Source organism: Clupea harengus, chromosome 7, assembly GCF_900700415.2.
Source record: "Clupea harengus chromosome 7, Ch_v2.0.2, whole genome shotgun sequence".
NCBI classification, from domain to species: domain Eukaryota; kingdom Metazoa; phylum Chordata; class Actinopteri; order Clupeiformes; family Clupeidae; genus Clupea; species Clupea harengus.
Genome location: NC_045158.1, coordinates 5,980,853 through 6,003,108, shown reverse-complemented (window position 1 = coordinate 6,003,108; position 22,256 = coordinate 5,980,853). Strand labels below are relative to the sequence as shown.

The following is a 22,256-nucleotide window of genomic DNA, read 5'->3' as shown; positions in this document are numbered from 1 at the left end:
GTAAAGCAAAGCCAGCCTGAATCGTGACTGGCCAATCACTTCCATCTGCTCGATCCACGACCACGCGCACAACAACGTCGCTTGTTTTTGGTTTTGCGCGGTCACGTCAGTAACACGTGCCAATTCTCCCTCGCGCGCGCCATAAATAAATCGCAAATCGAAGCATCAGCCTGTGTGGCATAGCTTTTAGCGTAACACGATTGCGCATGATGTTTTGCGTTTGTCTAATGATCCTAAGGTATACAATGTAAATGTTATCTCCATAGCAATTTCCATAGTTCATTTCATCTCAATGGCAGTCTTCACATCTCATCTTGAATGATGATTCCAATGTCCATGTTTTGGCTATCAAATTGTAGGCTATTTCAATCAACGAAAGAAGCGAATGCTCAGTAGCCAAATCAACATTAATGTTATTATTTGAACTTAAAAGTCATTCAATTGTATTCATCTACGCTTACATATGGCAACATTAAATGCTGATTAACTCGGGCCATTCGTATACATTTTGGGGTCATAGTTTCTTTATGTAGCAAGGACGTGTGATATCAGTCACTTTCCTTTGTCGCCACCTGCTGGAGGTCGAGGCATAGGCTCCTCCTCAGCAAAACAAACAAACAAAAAGACAGTTGACCCAAACAGACCGTCCAAACCATATTATATTGTTATAATATGGGTTATATAGGTGGATATACTTATGTTGTCCGGTTGGACACAGACACATTTGGCATCAGTTATTAGAAGTGTATAAAGTAGCCTACATATTATTTGTATTCTGATGGGGAGCTATGGATAACAGGCCAAAATTCTAATCCTAACCTGACTACCTGCTTGTTTAGCAAATAGTAGTTATGACATAAACATATTAAGATAGTCAACAAGCAGGGTCTGGGGAAAAAAACCATCCCCCTTGTAAATTCATCATTCCTTTTGGATTAATGATAATAATACATGTTAGTCACTGCATCATCATCAGGCCAACCCCCTTGACTTTTTCATTTCATTTAACAAATCAACCACTGTCAACAAGTGAACTAGTGCTAAGCGTTTATAGATCATAAACTCCCTCACTGTAATATGTGCAGTTGCATTCTTTGCTGATAAACTAGATGTTTTAAATAAAAATGAAAACATGTGAAGTGAGATTTGTACCAAACGTAAGCTACCAAAAATTGAACGTATCAAGTTAATTTATACATTTTAGTAAACTGAAATGAGTTTCCCTACAGATGCTGGTGTATGGGTCCCCCCAATACAGTGATTCAAATGTCTGGTCAGAGATCGGGGTAACTACCAGAACCACCCTGCTCCAGACTTTCCTCGCTTAATAAATCCCATCTGGTGCTTCATTGTTGAGGCCTTGTCAGATTTAACGTGGACTTGATTCTTCTCAGACCTGTTAGTAGGCCTATTTGCTTTTGAAACCATTTACATATTAACATACGGGGATCCCATTATTGAACACCATAACATAGGGCTTATTTAACAAACTTCATTTCATATTTTCAATCGAATCCAAAAAATGTGCCCTCTGGACAATTAGGCCAAATGTATATTCTGATATCCATAGGAATGGTAGGCTATACTACAATGGAGCCATAGGTAAGAGACAAAAGGTGTATTTTCAAAAAATAAATCTCAAAGTGTCATATATTAAGTGTATGCAAAGTTCAAGTCTATGTTGCTTATAATCATTTGTCTACATTTAAAAACACTTTAAGAGACAGAACACAGTTGGACAGGTGCCATAAGCAGTTTGTGATCTCAATTTAAAGATTCTTGATGTACCAATGCAATATAAATGATACACACTTGTAGTAGGGTTAAAAAAAAAAAAAAGGTAATAAAATCAACTGAAAAAAGAAACAAGTTGAACAGAATGCAAAAAAATATTTTAAAACCTTTTGAATAACATGTTTACAGGTCTAAAAGAGGCAAAATCCCACCTCTAGAACTATACTCTTCACCTTGTGGGTGACTGTTGACACACACAAGTATTGCTTTGTTTGGTATGGCCTCTAAGCCTTTTTTGCCATCTCAGTTTTACACCTGATCAGACATTTGGTAACCCATGAATGTGACAAGCAAAACAATGGGCTTGAACATACACCAATGCCCACCCCTCTACGCCGAGGTCTTTACAGGATGTTGCCATCAGTTGTCAAGGACCACATGCTTCCATGGTAACATGTCCATAGCAGCCACACAGACAAATTGGTTTTAAGCGCCATTTTCCCCTTCTTTGAACCTCATCGTCCTTCTCGCCTTATCGTTCCCACTACCCCTATTCAGTCAACCGGCAGCCTGAAGACAAGAGCTCCGTTGTTGCCTTGCCAACCGAGTGCTTTGGAAGCTTGTGCGTTTATACACTTAGTCCACTGAGCATCCGAGACCAGGAGCATCTGCCTTCAGCTGAGAGACCACAGACAAGTACAGGATAGTGTTTATTTTTTTATTCTGCCGTTACTAGGTTACATGATTTGACAAAGTTGCAAAATAAATCAATATCTGTAATTCAATATGGCAAATCTTCATCAGAAGCAAAGAGGAATCTTCTGTAAGGTAATTCCTTCATGTGATATAGCACTTTAGTTAATCTATTATGTTTTAATCTTTTAAAACCACCCCCCCACCCCACCCGACCCCAGTGCTTACACAAAAACCCAAATGCACATCCAGACAAATTCAAAAGGGACTCAGCCTGTAAGTAAACACTTACAATAAAAGATCTACTGATCTGAACATACTTACAGAAGAGTAATTTAATATACGGAAACAACCTTTGAACAGGATTAATATTCAATAGAAACATGACATTCATTTGACAGTAAAAAAAAGTGTGCACAAAACATCCAAACCAAGAAAGCAGGTCTAGAAAGGGGGGGAGGGGGGGCAGAAGTAAAAATCTTCACTTTTTTGAAACAGAATCACAATCACAATTCGCTGGCAATAGGATTTAAAATGAAAATAGTCATGAGGATTAAGAGTTATTATTTTTGTTTGTTGTTTTTTTATACTTTAAATATATACCTTTAAAGAATATACTTGAAAAAGAAAACAAAAAAAAAATCACAACTAATCCTCAAAAAACAAACAAAACAAAAAATACATACCATGAACAAAGAGCTGCACAATAAATCTTGTTATTCATGACGAATAAAAGGCACAAAAAAGAGACAGGTTGCACATAGATGTCAGCAGAAGCTATCTTACAGGATTTTGCAGTGTTTCAGAAAAAAAGAAAAAAAAAACACAAAGTGCCCCGGGCAGAGGTTGGCACTTCCACTGCCTGCCACCAGGTACTGAGGAACATGAGACTAGATATTAACACAGGTGAGGACGTCCCACTGAACATGTGATTACCGTTAGGGTTAAGCCACCCACCCACTGAACACATGATTACTGGCAGGTTTACGCCAGTGAGACATCAAGAGTGAAGCCACACACGAGCCGTAATGTAAAAAAGCAGCCGATAGCAACCATAGGAGAGTTCTTTACTTAACCATGCCGGTGAGGTCAGGCAGGACTTGGCTGAAATGTTCTAGATGCATCAGCTTTTAGGTCAAGTTTCTGTGTTCATGTTTTGAGTTTTTTCTTGTCCCCTACCTCAGTGCCTTGTTACATGATATAGCTATATACATAAATCCACCTGTGTCATCCCATGCATTATTATATGTTGATCTTCAGTCAAGGCCTTCGTTGACAATTTTTCTCCTGTGAAGAATCCTCACACTATCAGGGCGTTTACACAGGGGTTTACTTGCTCTCAGCAAACTTTCTTTGTTCATTTTCTGCATCGAATATGACCTATGTCTTCTGTTAACAGGCTCAATTCGTACGCAAAAAACGCCTTTGAGGAAAAGGAAAAAAAAAAAAAAAAAAAAGTTTCTACACTTTTCTAAATGGGACCTGTGAGACCACGAAAGATAGAATAACAAAAGCCTGGAGGTTCCCAGGTGGAACTCCAAGTCATGTGGCACTTACATAGTCTTTGTATAGAAAGCTTTTAACAGTCATGCAAGGGCACAGTCTTGTTTGTAACAAGGCGAAGGGAATGAGCTTGAGAGAGCAGAGAGAGAGGAGAGAGAGAGAAAGAGAAAGAGAGACGCAAGGCTAGGAGGAAAGGAGGCACCGTACTTTTTTTAAAAGTAACAAAAGCGTTCCCTCGTTATGTTGTAGCACAACTACAGCTATTCCCCTCAGCATGTTGAATGTGGATATGTTTTGACTACGCAAACCCGAAGCTTCGCCACAGAAAGCTGTTGGCTGTAGCCCTATTGTATTGTACCCCTGCTGAGGGCCTGTGCCTGTGTGAAGATGTTGAGGACCTGTGCCTGAGGTTCACCAAGCACGATGCCGCCCTGCCTGAGCCACGGCCTGCTTCACAGACGGCCTCCGGCGAGGCGGATGTGGTCAGAAAAATATGGCAGTGCCACCTTATAGTCCCAGCACTCTTATGGCATGATGCTTCCGTGACCGCGTTACTCGTCTGTACCAAACTTCGCTTCAAAGAGTATGTGCAGAAGGTGATGGGGTGGGGTGGTTTGGGGTGGGTTGGTTTGGGCCTAGGCACTTAACCAGCCCAGGAATGGAGCCTTGACAAAACTCCAGATTGTTTGTGTCCCCCCCGCCCCCAGAAAAGTGCATAGAGCGCATGTTACATGCACCCTGTAAATGAGCATCAGACCACTGCATACATCACATGTGATAAGATCTCTGAGCTCTAATCTCTCCCTGATCATAAGTTTGGCCTCGGTAGAGAGAAACAGAGAAAGGGAAAAAAAACGGCTTTAGGAAAACTTCTGTAAAATGAAACGTTATCAGAACAGTAGCTCTATTAAAAAAAAATTAAAATAAAAAATTATTGACGAGAGCAAAACTGTTTCACAATCACAATACAGTACCTTTTCTTTTTAACTGAAATGCAGGACAGAAGAGCCTGGCTCTACAGGATTCGTATACTAGTCCAAATTCCCACCGATACACAACGCTGGTCAGCTTGGCTTCAGTCACACGTCGTGTCCCTACACTTCCAGTCCACCACCAGGGCACCCGCTCCCGACACGAGAGTGGAAAGTATGCGACAGACGAAAAAAAATAAAGGGGGGGGCGGGGGAGGAAAAGTTAGACTACAAAGAAAGCAGAGAGGTTCTTAGAGGAAAGAGAAAGGAAAGAAAAGAAGAAGAAAGAAAAAAAAGAAGAAGCTAGAGTGAGGAAGGGGAGCAATGGGATATTTCTGACGCTGTTCCTGAGACATGGACAGACAGGAGTGTGAGGACAGGCTTTGCCACAGACGTTTAAAACGAAAAGAAATCAAACAAAAACAAAATCAAAATCAACAGCACACAGTGGAGAAGATGCTGGCAGAAAGCAGCCACAGCCGGTCAGGCTCACCAGATCTGCAACAAGGGAAGGACACCCTCGTCAGTTCCTCACCATCTCTTTAACAAACCAACAATTATTTTATTTACATTTTTAAAAAATAAATCCATATTTAGAAGCAACACCTTAATCATAGGCATAGTTAGGTTAAAAAGTTAGTTGTTGAAATGATAGGAAAGTACTTGAAAATTGTTGATTTTGTACACTGAATTGCTTATGTTGCACTGGGTGTGTTGTGGGTTACCTGTGGGGGACTCTAGGGCCTGAAACCGGGCTGGAAACGAGCCGTCTCCTTGAAGATCAGGTCCTTCAGTGTCTCTTTGGGTAAGTCATCCAGCTCCATCTCAAACTTAAAGGGCGCTTCGGCTACAGGCTACAGGTGAACCCCACCAGAGAGACAGACAACAGTTCAAGAATCAGAGCATTTGATAAACAGCCATGTCAGTTGGGGTCTGCACATTATGTCTAAAACGTTTTCCTTCAGTGGGTTTGCTACAGCAGACATTCCAGTGGTCGGTTCACTGCACACATTTCATGTGTCACTGAGAACTGAGAGGCACATACACGGGGCTATGGTATGCGCTAGGCATCAGAGGCATTCTCCAACACCTTGACCTGCAAAACAACCTTCATGAACACTAAAGCCCCTGCTTATGAACAACCCATCACAGTTACGTAAGCCAATACATTCAACCTTCTATTCAACCATCCACAGCTATTGTAGCTGTAGTAAAGTACATAAAGAACAAGGAATTCAATCTGTTGACTTGCCTAGACTCCATGCTGCCCAGTCTAACTGACTGGAATGGCGGACTACGTGTCTGCTGCTCACCTCATCTGTAGGGTCGTAATACTGCTCCAGGTAAGGGTGTGCCAGAGCCTCCTCCACCTCAATCCGCTTGTGGGGGTTGAAGGTCAGCATCTTATCCAACAGGTCCAGGGCTGCAAGTTAAACAATTTAGTTTTTTAATGAACCTCTCGCTCTCTATCTTTTAGCACAGTTCTGCACTGGGTGCGCTGTACTATACCATCAGCTGCTCCTTGTCTTAAAGAGGACCTATTATGCTTTCCCGTTTTTTCCCCTTTCCTTTAGTGTATCATATAGCAACCCGATACGCCTTGTTAGAGTTCCAGCCTTTTCCTCCGTTAAATGATGACGCAATCTTGGATCACAATCCTTATTGCCCCAATGGCGATGTTATCGCCCGCGGGATAAGACAGGAGCTCCAACAAAGCATTTCAGACAGATGAATATTCTCAGAGAGGAGATGTTCAGTACGAGAAGAATAATGTGTTTTTGGAACATTCTAGTAGACCCCCAAAATAAAATGATTTAAGAGGTCCTCTTAAATGTATGAATTTTTATATTCAATAAAATGCTAGCAGCCTAAGGTCCCTCTCAACTGAGCACTTCTAATAAAAAAGAAAAATGAGATGTGTCAACCGTCAGATCAGTGTTGATGAGGGCAAACAGGAAGTGACTAAGATGAACTCTGACCTTTGGGGTCGGCATTGGGGAAGAGGCGGTTCCAGGGCACCTTGCAGCGCAGGGGGAGGGACAGCAGGTAGTTCCTGGCCTTGATGTTGATGATGCAGTTGAGGTCCTCCTGGGTTGGAGAGCCCAAGATTCCTGGGGGTGGCAAGACAGACACAGGTAAACGACACGTGCCTCACCTTCCCATCACCTGCTTTAACAACCTCACCTCTGCACAGCTACTTCACCGTCTTTACTTCTAAAAGAGGGGGGGAGGGGAAAACCACTTGAAGGCTCATGCTAATCAGGGACTTGAAGGCTCATGCTAAACGGGGACTTTGCCAAGCTAACACACAGGCCTTTGGCAGTCTATGATTAGCCCTGAAACCAGCCATTAACACACACACGCCTGTGAGGCTTTCAAGTGCAACGCAAACAGTGCGTTTCCTTGCGATAACGTGGCCGAGAGGGCGAGATGGGAGTGTGGCGATGGTCGGCTCCTATGGGGTAATGATAAAGAAGGGATCTAAATAAGGAAATGACGTGGTTTATCATTAAGGAAACATCTGCTGCTCAGCACGACGGCTGGAACGGCCCAGGGAGAGCAAACACAGCAAGGACCAGGAGGACCCCCACCCCAGGAGAGAGAGAGAGAGAGAGAGCGAGAGAGAGGAACCAATCCTGTTCACAGCAGTAGTTACAGTTCAAAACGTCATAGCATATGGCACATGCATCTTGGCATTCTTTACGAGATCCTTCTTTAAATCCTTGACAGCAAGGGTAGAGGAGAAAAAAAAGCATTCATTTCAGAGTTGCAATTATCAGTATTGCATCAAACTGTAGGCAACTGTTTCCCTTTAAATTACATTCATATTTAGTCATTTAGCCGACGCTTTTATCCAAAGCAAGTTGAAAGCTAGGTAACAATGCGAGGAAATAGCCGAGACATCAGAAATAAAGTGCCAAGAGAAAGTTGTTTCAGTGCCAGATTGATATCTGAAATGTGCTGAGAAACGACATAATAAATGACACGATCCTCATTTCATCCACATCTGTGATGGTCGTCTGATTGAATTGATGTGAAACAGCTCAGTTGCCCCAGGGAATGAAGAGTCACTTGTAATTAGGAGCTGAATGATGGGAATTGCTGGACCTTGGGGCTCATATCTCTCTAATCAGGTCATATAATGTACATACTACGATTGGAATTATTTTAAGCGGTTACTCAAAATACTACTAGAAATGCCTGAAGATCTGTACAGGGTAGCTGTAGTCATAAAACACTGTTTCAAATGACTGTACTCCACATAACATGAGAAATAAGATTAAATAACCGTTGTTTGGTATGAATTACTCATACATTTGCAGTAGCTGAAAACCGTGGTCAATTAGGAAACCATACATCACACAGAAGCTTGCTTGTTAGACAACCAATTTTCTTTTTTTCAATTATTTCGCCATACAATAGAAATTGCGTAAACCTGTGGAAAGATTATGGTTTTAGAAAGAGCAACAAATCTATACCACACCCACCGTATCGCACGTGCATTCTGATTTGTTTAGCTAATCAAATGCATAGGTGTGTTCAAAAAGTGCCAGTGCTAACTAGGGCTGAACGATTTGGGAAAATAATCTAATTGCGATTTTTTACCAAAATATTGCGATTGCGATTTAATATGCGATTTTTTTTTTGTATCCTCTTTTTTCCCAACAAAACAAAATGAATGATTTAAATATGACCAACACAATATTAGATACATTTAGTGTAAAATATTCTTTCCCACATTTTACATTTTTATTTAACTGCTCATTACAGAAACAAGAACAACAAATAGGTGGCGTTGCCACTGTGCATTTAAGTAATTTAAAAAATGTAATTTTAAGTATAAACACTAGGCATGCACTTTTTAAACACTGTGCAAAATGTACCATCTTAAAAAAATTAAAACATTTTTTTTTTTTTTTTTTTAGACCACGTTTTTTTAATCGCTAACGTTGCGGTTAGAAAATCGCGTTCTATCATATCGCGATTAAATCGCAAATGCAATTAATCGTTCAGCCCTAGTGCTAACCTTGAGAGAGCTTTAAGAGGAATACATATGTATATATATATAAATAAATAAGATAAGATATATTCATTAGACTTTTGTAGTACTGCACAACAAGTTTACATCTACTACTTTTATGGTTTTAAAATTGCACATAAGATAAGACACACAGTGAATGGGAATAATTTCTATAAGCACTGTGCGTCTCAATCACAAAAGAAAGTCCTCTCTCAAACGGAGTCAGAGAAGAGGTTTAACATTTTGTAAAATGACATATCAATACCACAACCTCCAAGAATGTTCAAAAATAAAACCTCTTTTGAAGCTCTGAAGGCAGGGCAAAAATAGATCCTTTTCAAATCTGCATTTGACAAATCTGTGTGCCTTTTCTTTTCCTGTTGCCTGACTACAGCTGCTGTTTCATGCAGATTTATGAGCTCCGTGTCGAACGGCATTCGAGTAGCGTCACAAACACACACACGGGAAGTCAGCTGTTAGGGCACAACAAATCTGCATCCGATCGCTTTCACTGGCGCTGTCGGAAGAGCACGATGCAATCTCCTTGGCAGATAAACAGGGTCGACCGATTATTTGTCTTTTCTCCTTTGGTAAACGGACGTTAGCGCTTGCCTCCATCGTTCATCTTGAGTGGACCAGCGACCTGGGCGCCATGTTTAGCGATGCTTTTTTTGTGTGTGCATAGGACAGGAGAAATAATGCCACAAAGAGAATGGAAAGGATTTCTACCTAGGATGTGGTTGAGCTGATCCAGGTAGTGCTTCCCAGGGAAAATGGGCCGGTTGGACAACATCTCAGCCAGGATGCAACCCACGGACCAGATGTCAATGGATTTAGTGTAGCCCTGCGAAAAACAAGAGAGTAAGAATGAGTCACAAATAAAATAAATAAAAAAAAGAATTGGCAGTGCTCTGAACCCTTTCTATATACAGGCTCATCGTGTGTGTGAATGCGTATGTGTGTGTGCATGTGTGTGTGTGTGTTTGCGCATATTTGTGTGTTAGTGAAGGAGTGAAAGAGCAAGCATACCAAAAAAGATGTCAGAGGAAAGTGGGACACCAAACAGTCCACGATGAGTCAACACTCATTTTCTGAGGCAAAGTGCTGACCAGATTACAAGGATGCTCCAGTGCACCAGCAGCAACTCCACAATGATCCCTTGCCATTTCAACCCACTTTTGGGACCTTTTTTTAGAGACTGAAGGGTTTTTTGAGGCCCAAACCTAGGTAGAGTGGATCCCAGCCTAACAGTGTGTGTGTGTGTGTGTGTGTGTGTGTGTCATCCACACTGATTAGCTGAAAGCCAGGGTGTTTTAGTGTTGCTTTTGTTTTCATAACTCAAGGCTGTAAATAAAAGCGCTGTAATTACTCTGTGTGCCGCCTTACGGTGGGTGTCCACGGCACGCGTTATCGTGCTGCTCTCATTGGGATAGAATGGATGCGATTTGCTGCATACTGAGGAAAAAATCGTCTTTGCTGCCTGCAGAAAGTTGGGCATTCTTTAACTTTATGCAAATGAGAGCGATTTGCTGCATGCTGAGAGCCAATCAGTTCGGCGTGTGTGTGATTTGGAGGCCAACGTAGCTCATAGGGGCGGGAGTAATCAAAAATATCGAAACAAGATGGCGGAGTCTCGGGATTGTTACTGGGAAATATTTTATGTGAATAAAGGTTATCTACACGACTTTTTATATGTCTAATCGACTCGGTTTGTTGTTTATATGCTACACGAATGCTGTGAGGTAATTTGTGCTGTGGACACCCACCGTTAGGCAAAATCAGTTTGGCATTGATCTGGTTCCCTAGGGGGCCGCCGCCATCCCTCACAATCTATCAGCTGCTTTTCACAAGGGGAGCGTGTCGGCACAGAGCACTCCGCCCAACCAGACGAGTGGGTTGGCCACCGCCAACGCATGTTTGAGCGTCACGATGGAAGTGTGTCAGAGTAGAAGAGAGAGTGTGTGTGTGTGTGTGTGTGTGTGTGTGTGTGTGTGTGCGTGTGCGTGTGCGTGCATTCATGCAGACTCCTGCAAGTGTCTGCATGTGAGCGGGCCTGTCTGAGCAGTCATGAGGGAGTGTGTGCGCTGATGCATGGTGCTCACCTTTGAGTTGAGCATGATCTCGGGTGCCCGATACCAGCGTGTGGCCACGTACTCCGTCAGAAAGCCGGTGTGGTCGTGGTCCGGGTCTGCCACGCGGGCCAATCCAAAGTCACAGATCTAAAAACACACAGAGCAGCTGCCAATCAACAACCAATCAGCAACAGGGGCCACAGAACCATAAATACTATAATAAAGGCTTCTTCTAGCCATCGTCATACATTTCAAGTCAGTGATATGACAAATGCGATGACATCACAAGATGCAAGCCTAAATAATGCTTTTGGTTTTGGTATGACCCCATCATAATCTGTGTTTGAATTTAGCCACCAACCAACCATCACATGGTAGTGGTGTTACCTTAAAAGGTAACAGGAGTAAGGGTCAAACCTCAAAAACGCATATGATGCGTTCGTCTCCCGCACTGTCCTTCAGTGGCTTCCGTTTACTTTTGCGAATGCAATTCAAAAACAGTGCTGCAATTCTAACCGCACAAAATCTCCCCTGAAAAATGCGGAGGATTAAATCAGATGGTGAAGTGGCAGTTCTCAGATGATACAAACACACACACATATATGCCATCACAATCACTGCTGTGTGTGACAGCACAGTGCTTAGCCTACGTAACATTTGCACTCATCTGCGCTAACCAGCACTCTCCTTTGTTATAGAGATTTATAATAAAGACCAAAGCCAGCAATTGCAAGGGAACGTATAGCTCTGGATAACAACAGATTATGGGAGTCTGATCTTATTGTTGCGGCGGCAAGGAATTGTGGGGCGGTATTATCTCCTTTCCTTTTGTAAAGAATGCTCCAATGTACCCTATGCTCGTAGGAGATACGAAGGGAAGCATTGAAGCACCTTTCCTATACATTTAGAGCATTTAACCAGCTCTCATCATGGCAGCCACTTAGAAAAGACTATCCCAACTCTTATTTTTCGTTGAGAAGAAGCATCGATCAACCCACCCATCCATGCATTTTGTGATTAAAAAGCAGGTTTGGAGAACTTCGTTCAAGCAGCCAGTTACTTTGCTGAAATGGCCCCACTTCTTCAGTCCAGGTTATAAAATACATTGATTGTAAACAGATTGTGTAAGAGCAGCGCTCTTGAAGCTCAAATGGTGGAGCCAGGATCCCCAAGGTCAGGGGCTTAATGCTAAAGTTAGATTTTAATGCCCATTTATGCAATCCACATCTCAGTGGGTTTAAAGCTCACTCACTCAACCAGAACCATATTCAGCACAATTTATATAATGGAATTCTTATAATTTATTCTTCTTCTTCTTATAAATATTCTCAATAACTATTGCATCTGCACCTTTGATAGAAAGAAGGACCACACTTCTTCCGAACGAGTGTTCGCTGGGAAGCCATGTCGAGATTTTGCCATCTAGCAGTGCCACAAGTTGAGCCATTCCAACACAACGCTGAAAAACGCTGCACACACAAAGCAAAAAGCTACTTCCTTCCAAGGTCTTAAAACGCATGCCTGTCCCCTTCGCCCATGTGCTGCCAGAGATGGCTTAGAGCTGTATGCAACCTTGAAGCCATTCTGCTCTGCTCAGTCCAATAGTTTAGTGCTCTGCTCTACTGCAACCATGCTGCTGGTCACGGAGCATGTCAGTCAAATGCCAAAATAGTCAATTTGTCGAAAAAGGTTGAGAACCACTGACACCAGTGACTGGTCGAGTGGTTCAACAAGATGTTCTAAAGCTAGAAACTGTACGACAGACAGCCACAGACCACCAACAGATGAAGACACACATCAGCTCCGCCATCATCTCCAACTGGCCATCCTCTTCTAGTCAAGATCCCCTTTGTGTTCCCCCATAACAGCGTACCTTCAGATCGCAGGTAGTGTTGAGGAGAAGGTTAGAGGGCTTAAGGTCGCGGTGGAGCACGTTGGCGGAGTGGATGTACTTGAGCCCTCGGAGGATCTGGTACAGGAAGTAGCAAATGTGGTCGTTGCTCAAGTGTTGGGTCTTCAGCAGCTTGTACAGGTCCGTCTCCATCAGATCTTGTACGATGTAGCTGGGGAATCCATCATCAAGGAGGTCATCACTCCTAAATAATTCATACTTTATACTATTTTTAATACAGATTATACATAAATGTATAAATAATGTAATGTGCTATCTATCGAGATACCTATGAAAAGCATGCTAATGAGAGTGTGTGTGGCGCTGTGTGTGGAAGCGGTGCCCCCTTGGGAATGATCGACTTAATCGATCGATTTAATCAATCATCGTCAAAAGGATACACATCTTTCATCGTGTCGATGGTGGGTGCTCGGATGATGTCGTTGATGCCAATGATGTTCTCATGTTTGAAGCGCAGCAGGATCTTGATCTCGCGGAGCGTGCGTTGGCAGTAGGTCTGGTGCTCGAAGGGGCTGATCTTTTTGATGGCCACTCGCACCTTGTTGTCCCGGCAGTATGCAGAGCTGTGTGGGGTGGTGGGGGGAGAGAAAGAGATGCATGTTAGCTAGCGTTTGCCATTTTGACACACCTTAGATAAGCAGGTGAGGACTGAGAACAGGGGGGGGGGGGGGGGGACGGACGACTGCATTACAAAAGCCACTGAGAAAGTAAAGGCCTTGCAGTGTTTTTCTAAAAGCAGAAGGAAACACACAAGCTTGCACAGTTTGGTACACTTGAGCATCTCAGAAAAGACAAGAGGGTACGGAGCAAGTTACATGGTGCTGCTCTGATCTTGACAGCATATACTGCACAAAGTGTGTCAGTCACACGAACAGCAAACCAACCGCTGACCTTCAGTCTCTTATCTACTCTACAGCCCCCTCCCCACACACACACACACACACACACACACACACACACACACACACACACACACACACACACACACACACACACCATCTCCATCCCTCTTGATGGAGTGTGGGGGCGGACGGCGCTCTCTAGCCTGCGGCTCCAGCGTCAAGCTTTGCCAGCTCCAGCGCAGGCCAGGTGCCAAGAGAGAGGACCACCACCCGAGAGCAGGCGCTTATGAAATCCCACCGCAGAAAGGGTTCTGCTAGCGATGTTATTAGCAATGTAACTAACGCACCGGCCAAGGTACCGCCAGTATTGGCAGTGCAAATCGAGTGGAGACTGTTTATTTGGCATTTTGGAGGTGAGGGAGTTGTTGGGGGGGGGGGGGGAATAATGTTGTCAAAGCGCACGCACGGACCCGTGTGAGATTTTCAGCATTCCATGGACTTTGCTGGATTAATGACGAAGGTCAGTTGAGAGATGTTGTCCAGTGAACTTGGAGAACATCAAACAAACACTGATGTGTGTGTGTGTGTGTGTGTGTGTGTGTGTGTGTGTGTGTGTGAGAGAGAGAGAGAGAGAGATTGTTTCCACGGAGACGGACTACAAGACTTTACATATATTGCGGCAAGGCTGGTTATGCAACAGGCTGTTGCCATGACGACCTGGCCAAGTGAGTAGAGGAAGGCGCTCGCACTGCCATGATTGAGCTTCTACAGAGCGAGCGCGCTGACAATCTCTGATACCCTTGAGGCAGCGCAAGCACAAGAACACACTGAAAGAAAAAAAAGGTGAACAAAAATAAGAACACTTGTATTTTCGTACCGCTAGAAATACAGTTTTCCCTTCTCTGCAATGCCCTTACGCAAACACAAGGCATTAAGTCAGAGAAAGACTGGGGGATGGGGGGGAAAACAAGCTACTTCGACCATCCCATGACAACTTACACATCATGGAGGAGAGGATGAGACTGTGGTGGAAAGAGCTTGCTAACCTCACTGCCCTACACGAGCGCAGAGATGAAAAGTTGGGGACTGTTAAGACATCTTTGTCAAGGGGAGAGGCGCTGAGGGCTTAGAGAAGCCATGGAGCGAGTGCCAATCACTTGGGCAACGGAGGAGAGGAGAGGATGGCAATGTGCCAGGCTCTGTCAACAGGATGGTACAAATGCACACTGCTCACTTGTTTTCAAAAGGGATGGATGGAGAGAGAGAGAGAGAGAGAGAGAGAGAGAGAGAGAGAGAGAGAAAAAGACACCAGATAATGAAGTTAGATGACTCGGCTTGAAAGAGCGGCACAGATTGCTATAGTATCAGGGCATCAGTTTGCCATTTCCTGGTAAATAATATGATCATATTACGATTCCTGTCTTTGCGACGATACCTGTACTCTAGAGACAGTGGTTTCAATCGTGATCCACGAGAACAAAAACAAAGCAACTGCGCCAAATTAGACTCCCATGAGAGGCCATCCACTTATGAGGTGACTGTACTGGTTAAAGCCTCAACCCGCCCAAACAAAGCAAATGTGTGGCAATGCTGACTGCTGTAGTGACAGTACCTTCTGAACACGCATAAACACACTCCTCACGACAAAGCACTGCTCCATATCAAACTCATGAGGTAACTTGACAACCTAAACCAACCTACACACACAGCATATGGCAATGACTGCTTTAGCAATAGTACTCTCACACACACACACACACACACACACACAACACCACCACCCCCCCCCCCCCCCCCCTCAGAGCTCCTCCTCGCCATCACAACCAGATTGATTCGAGTGTGGGGGCGCTGACGTCAGCCACGGACAGGTTGCCTTGGTGACTGCCATTGGGGCAGAGTTTGGCAGGGCAGCAGACCCTGGACAGAGCGTGAGCGCCGGTGGCATGCGAGAAGTGGTGCTGGGGACAGGGTCAGCAGAGCGGAGGTCAGGGACTGAACGGGGTAGCCAGGTTTAACGAGAGCTGTATGGACACTCCCCTTTGCTTTCATGCCGGGAGAACCAAAGTGTGTCCAGACAATCTGCCAAAACTGCCATGAAATCTGTTTTGTCACCAGGAGGAAGAGGAATGGAGGTTTGGGTGGGGGCATTGACTGCGTCAGTGTGCTGCTGGCCTTCACCCTGTCAGAATCAGACTCCACTCCCAAATGTTTCCTGTCTGTGACCACCACCAGCCTTAAAAGCCTTCATTGCTGTCTGCCATTTGATGTAGGCCACTTCAAAGTGAGCCAGCCAGCGTTTGTGAGGGAACCTCTCTCATAAAAGCAACCAACATTTACCTAAGATAAAGATCATTGTCAAAAAGTAAATAGGGTGTATTAAAAACAAAAAAAATAAAAAAGACAGCAAAAAGCCTTAGCAGACAAACTGTCTGAAAATATTTATCACAAATTTGTTTGACACACAAGCATAACAGAACTGTAGTGTGTTTACAGACTAAATATTTTGGTTAACAAAAGCAGTGCACGGCTATATCTGTCTCGCAAAGCAGCAGATAGTCAAAGCTGCATCGTGTGTATCCAGTCATAGCGTCTATGTCAGAACAGAATATTAGCAAAATATAGGTTTGTACAGTTAAATCTGCATGGTCTATATGGAACTTGTTAAAAGTACATTAGGTAAAGCATTTTTTTTTTACCAAGTTAAATGTAGAATTAATTTAGGCCATTTTGGGTTGTTTGGCCAATTACAGTTTTATTTCTATTGTATTATTATTATTATGTGGATTAAATTGACTTGTTAGACAAGTTAATTTGCACCTAGCACAATTGTGATTTCACCGTACACAGAAAAAGGGGCCAATTCTACCATTTCCTAAAATGTTCCTCCACTGACAGTTTAAACCCTGAAAACTTCACATCATTCCTCATTTGCTTATACCTGCGTATGGCAAAGCTTTCCCACTCCAGTCAGTCAACAGGTTTCAGGCATGTTAAAGGGAAGGTAGGATAAGCCATAGGCTAATGGGCGCAACATAACAAGGCGGCCATTGTCTCCCGGAGTTCAATGTGCTCTCTCCTTATCCTGAGCTAGTGATTGTGCTGATAAGGACGTTCTGTTTCGAGTGGAGTGCGAGTTGTCCCAAACAACACTCTTTCTGGTGCCATGTACTCTCTGAAGCGAGGCTATCCACTAGCCTTTGACCACTGACTAGAATAGGAGCCAAACAACTCGGATAATCTAATTTGCACCAGCAGGCACAACCCATCTAGATGACCCTGATATCTCCATGATCTGACCATGGTATCCCCCATCTATAAAGGTATGCGTAAGAAAACGGATAGGTTCAACAACTCTCCCACTTAAACGGATTTAAACCTCAGCTTGTCCAACACTCAAGTGCTGATTCCTGACCCAGACATGACCAAATTAATCATAGCAGATGATGAATCAGGTTCTGTCCTACATTGGGAGCCTGATAAGTAACAAACATGACCACATCACCACATCCAGACTAGTTACTGCACAGAGAACTCTAACATATGTGCTAATGTTGTGAGTGTTTAATCATATTCAACGCAGTCTGCAAAGCAACATTGGAAAACTTAACATCTTAACAAATTCTGCCTTTAAAGTGCTGGTGTGTAGAAAGGCGATATGCAGGGCTCGCAAAATTGCTAGCCTGAAGTCCCATGACAAGTTTTTCAATTCAATTTTAGTTGAATAAAGAACAGAATGCGCCTGTATAGCCTGTAGGGCAGGGGTGCCCAATGCGTCGATCGCGATCGACCAGTCGATCGCAAAGCTTATGGTGGTAGATCGTGTCATTTAAAAAAAATAAAAAAAATAAAAAAAAAAAATTAAATAAAGTTTTTTTTTTTTTTTTTTTCTATAAATCGCCAGATCACAACGGAAGTCATTTAAGGTTACATTTCTTATAGAACAGATATAGCTTTTTCGTGTATTAAACAAAATAAAAAGCCTTATGTTATTTAGCTGTGAATAATGAAGGAAGCAATAAATCCGATTATTATCCAAACCCTTGGGAGCTGTTGCCATGGAGATTTAACGTTACTTTCTGTTTGAAGATAAGGTAGCAGCGAGTGTTGAAGAATGGATGACTTGAAATTGGATGACTTTAAATTAATATATGAAATTGAACAACATCAACAACTTTACGGATAAAATAAATAAACAAGGATAGCAAAACAGATTGATACGCATAGAATGAGAACGGCAGAAACGCAGGCAGGACGTCAGATGACGAGACAGATCACAGTGACACAGGCTGTTTTTTTTCCCTCATATGTGAAGGCTGAGACATTCATAACATTTTATTCAGTCTTACTGATGGTCCTTCTGTAATGCCAACAGGTGCACTGTGTTTTGTAGTCCTGGTAATCTTTTGTTTAGCATATTGGCAAGGTTATTTATTTTCGTTCTTGATGAATGAATGTTTGTTTATTAATCAGTTATTTTTTAACAAATAACTCAATTATGATTACAAAGAGGAAAATTCGCAACAAACACAGCAACTTTCATCTGAACTTTTTGGAAAAGCTCCCTCGAAATCAAGAATTTTAGGCCGCAACTATCTCAAATAATGTCACCAATATCACCATGATTCCTTTAAGTGTCTGTGTCGGTGGTGCCCCCCCCCCCCCCCCCCTTTTTTAGCCATGCATAGTCTCTATTTATGAACATGATTTGTGGTAGATCATTTTTAGTTGGTCATTTTAAAAGTAGATCACAAGCCAAAAAAGTGTGGGCACCCCTGCTGTAGGGTATAAGCCTATTTGCTTTCGTTGTTTGCGTTAACATGTGTGTTACTTTTTTGTGTTATTTGTTTATATTGTTTCTTAATTAAGACACACATTTTTATAATCACAATAACAAAGTGGTTTTTTTTTTCAGCCCTGCAAATAACAGAGGAAGAAGAGCAAACTTTAGTAGGATGCATTATAATATTTATGATGATTGTAAAGGTTTCATTGCTTTCTCAAATACATTTACGTTTCTACATTAAAAATGTTTATTTTATATATTAGTCAAATTCTTTTTGGGCAACCTAAATCTGACAAATGTCTACCTGAAGGGCTGATGGGGATTTAGAACATTTGCGTGCCCTGATATGCTTAGAAGAATAGTGCTTTCTGCAAGGAGCATTTTAGGAAAATGTCAGATCTTCAGGATTTCCTGGCCACAAGTGATCTCAAACCAAGATCTCTCAAAGCAGACCAATGCCACAGTGCTGCTCTTCGGATAAGGCATTTAGGATTCCTGTATCTGAGATATACATTAAAATGGACACTAGCAGGAGATTGAGAACAGGATCTGATAGGTATGGTTAGCTAAGTCGGCCAAGTACGTACTGCTTATAGTGTACTGTCGGCAGGTGTAGGCGTACCCTTCATGTGCCACTAGTGCTCAAATGGGCAGGATGACAATTAAGCAAGGAGAAGGTGTGTCATCATTCTCTATATAAATGGCAAAATCTCTGGGATTTTACAAAGACAATACACAATCTTAAATACTTTTCCATTCTACACAGCAAGAAACCCTCAGATGCAAAACCCAACCCAAAACCAAAACTCAACCGCTACCATGGGCAGGCTACATCTTGTTTCTCTATCTACGCTTGTGGCTTTCGATGCAACACAGTACTGTGTCCCTCTGCTTGTTACATCACCGTAAGCTCTGTGGTGAAAGGCAAATGATGTGGATTGTAGCTGTCTGGACACACAGGGTCACAAAGGAGGCAGTGACCAAAGAGGTTGTTACCAATTCACCCAAACAGACCAGATCCACTGTGGAAAATGCAGCAGTTGCCCAGTGTTGCACATGTAGGGATTTTCTTTCCCTGGGGGAGCCAAGAGTGTACGCTAGGTAAAGCAATTTTAAACCCATGTTTCCTGGGATAGACGCGACATGGAAAATTCTGCCCTTAGCCAACAGTCACGGCACTGCCACACAAGAAAAACTATCAAAAAAAAAAACTTTCACTTCCTCTTAATCCCACCCTTGGGATTGCAGACATGCATAAGCAGACTGCTCATTGTGCTAATTTAATCTACTTTTTTATGCAGATGTGCAACTTCAGACCTCCGTCACTGATACCTCTGATGGATTATCTCAGGACTTACACTCAACCAGGTTAAGTAAAGACGGATGGAGTGACATGAGCTGATAACTTCTACACCTATTGTTCAGAGTGCTACACGTTCCACTTCTCTGAGCATTCCCCCCCCCCCCCCCAGCTTCTTCTTTAACAGGATACTGACACAAATGTGGGTTTGCAGCTCGTCAGCTGAAGGATGGAAGCTCCAAGTGCATGGGAGAATGAGGGTCAGACTGGCAACAGCCAGGTGGTTTGGTAAATATCCTTGGATGTTTGGAAATCAAGAGATGCAAAGTTGTATAACCAATACAGATATATTACTAGGAGATATAAACAGGTCACAAAGGCAACCATTCACATGAATAAAAAAATACAACTGTGTTGCTGTCAACAGTATCATTCCTCAACTAATCTATACACATCTATTTAACACCACCCCCTCCGAGTCTCACATCTGAACTCTTTAATTGTAGCTTTTGTGCTGCCCGCCATCGGCTAAACGACACTTTTAAATATTCGGTATACAATATGGGGGTATTCAGTACGCCTACGTTTCATTAACAACCATGGCTCTGGTTCACGTCTTAATTGTTCAATGTTTCCTATCCCACTCAAAATCACAACGTTGGCTGTTGTTTTCCATCTGATGTCTCGATTCGAATATTTCGCTTTCCGGTAAATAATTCCGGATTACACTCTTTTGGTTTTTGCCTACTGTCATATAAAGGTTCACACCAGTGTCGCAGCCCTTGATTGTTTGTATGAGTGCAATATGTCTAGATGACCTTGTGTGTGAAAAATGGTTTCTGGAACAAAAATGTAGGCCTACATTTATACATTTGAAATCAAAATCAAGTAGCGCCGTGCATAGCTTTAACTCGAGAGGGGAGAAATGAGCAGTGGCGTGCATCTCAAAGCATCCTGTTCAGCTTTCGCATTGGCACCCACGCTACTGTGGTGTAGAACAGGGCTTGCTGACATCCTGTTGCACTTACACGGCTGTCTTATTTTTCGCAGTAACTGTTCTTAATCTCTCACGACCTAGACCATAGAGTATATGTCTAGGCTACAAACAATTGTCTCAAAATAACATAATGCATTCTTTTGATATGATGCACCTGATGACAGGGTAGCTTTTGCTTGTGTACATTAGCAAATACCCGTATTGTAGCCATGAAGATAATGGACGTCGATGTTATGATGTTATGATGTTTCAAATTAAACCTAAGCGTAGCAAACCGTAATATAAAAAAACCGCAATACTGGTTGTTTTCGACGTTATCGATAGCAAACAACGTGCATGACACAGAGGCTCAAACACTGGTAGAGGAAGGCAGATTTCGACATTCTGCAACCAAGAATTCACTAAGAAGAACAACTTGTTGCGGATACAGTGGCTGCCCGTCAGGATTCACAGATCAACTCAAATTGGCATGTTATGGAAACGATTAGTCCAGATAACCATCAAACGAAGCTTTACAGCGCCAAACGACCTACCGAAGTAGCTACAACAGTCATTTGAAAAGAACCCTGATTATATACACTATTCTGCATGGTTCCACAGATTGGCTTACTTACTTACCATCAAGCAACTCATAACGGAGCCATCCGACCACATATCAACAAGTAACTTGGTGCTTATATTCGCACTCCACCCCTGAATTGGCAGGAAGGCCACATCACAAGTACTAACATCTCCATCTAGCCATTTTACTATCCACTGGGTAGGGTGACGGAGTAAACAGTAGCTAACGTTAAGTCGAGGCTACCTTGGTTGACTTTTCAAGGGGTTTCAGAGTTGGGGAGGATAAATTACTATCTCCGAAGTAGCTATACATTTAGCACAACTTAGCTAACGTAGCCTTAAATAAGTTATCTTAACTAGTCAATTTCGACTAAAACAAACAAACTCTTAACAGTGTTCCACATAATATTAAGGATACGTAAGATGTAACTTACCAGACCATCCCGTAAGCCCCTTCTCCGATGTAAGACAAGTTACTGTAGCGGGGCCCGACATCGAATGCCTGCCCACGGACCAACTCGGCCCCGGATACGGAGTTGAGTCCGCCGCCTGGAGGGCCAGATACCGCAGCTGTCGCCATTGTTGAATCTGAGCTGCCTTCGATAGCTCCCAACGTTCAGTAATAAAAGATCAAAATCTTAATTTAGACTCGGCTACGGATGAAAACAGATCATGTAAAAGACAGACTTATCTCAATATAGCCAATGCCGAGAAAAATGGCAATGCATGCATAAAACGGTTGCTAAAATATTGCGATACAGTATGAGTAACGTGCACTTGCGCTTGATGCCGTGTAGCCACTCAGACTGCAACGGAGTCAAGCATCAAATGTTGCTGCAGGAAATAACCTAACCGGGAGGGGGAGAT

General features: G+C 42.8%; 1 protein-coding gene across 2 annotated transcripts; it reads right to left on the bottom strand.

The window, feature by feature from the left end:
* Nucleotides 1-3,841: 3,841 nt before the first annotated feature.
* On the bottom strand, nt 3,842-22,218 carry mapk1 (mitogen-activated protein kinase 1). 2 transcript variants are annotated; one of them, XM_012815951.3, is made up of 9 exons: nt 21,824-22,218; nt 13,287-13,469; nt 12,868-13,057; nt 11,025-11,141; nt 9,652-9,766; nt 6,881-7,012; nt 6,215-6,324; nt 5,627-5,755; nt 3,842-5,441 (listed from the first exon to the last, which is right to left on the bottom strand). In XM_012815951.3, the coding sequence occupies exons 1-8, from the start codon at nt 21,967-21,969 to the stop codon at nt 5,639-5,641; spliced, it is 1,110 nt and encodes a 369-aa protein (XP_012671405.1). In that variant the 5' UTR covers nt 21,970-22,218; the 3' UTR covers nt 3,842-5,441; nt 5,627-5,638. The 2 variants fall into 2 exon arrangements, with proteins under 2 accessions (XP_012671405.1, XP_012671404.1); XM_012815950.3 differs by having other exon boundaries at nt 3,842-5,399.
* Nucleotides 22,219-22,256: the final 38 nt, after the last annotated feature.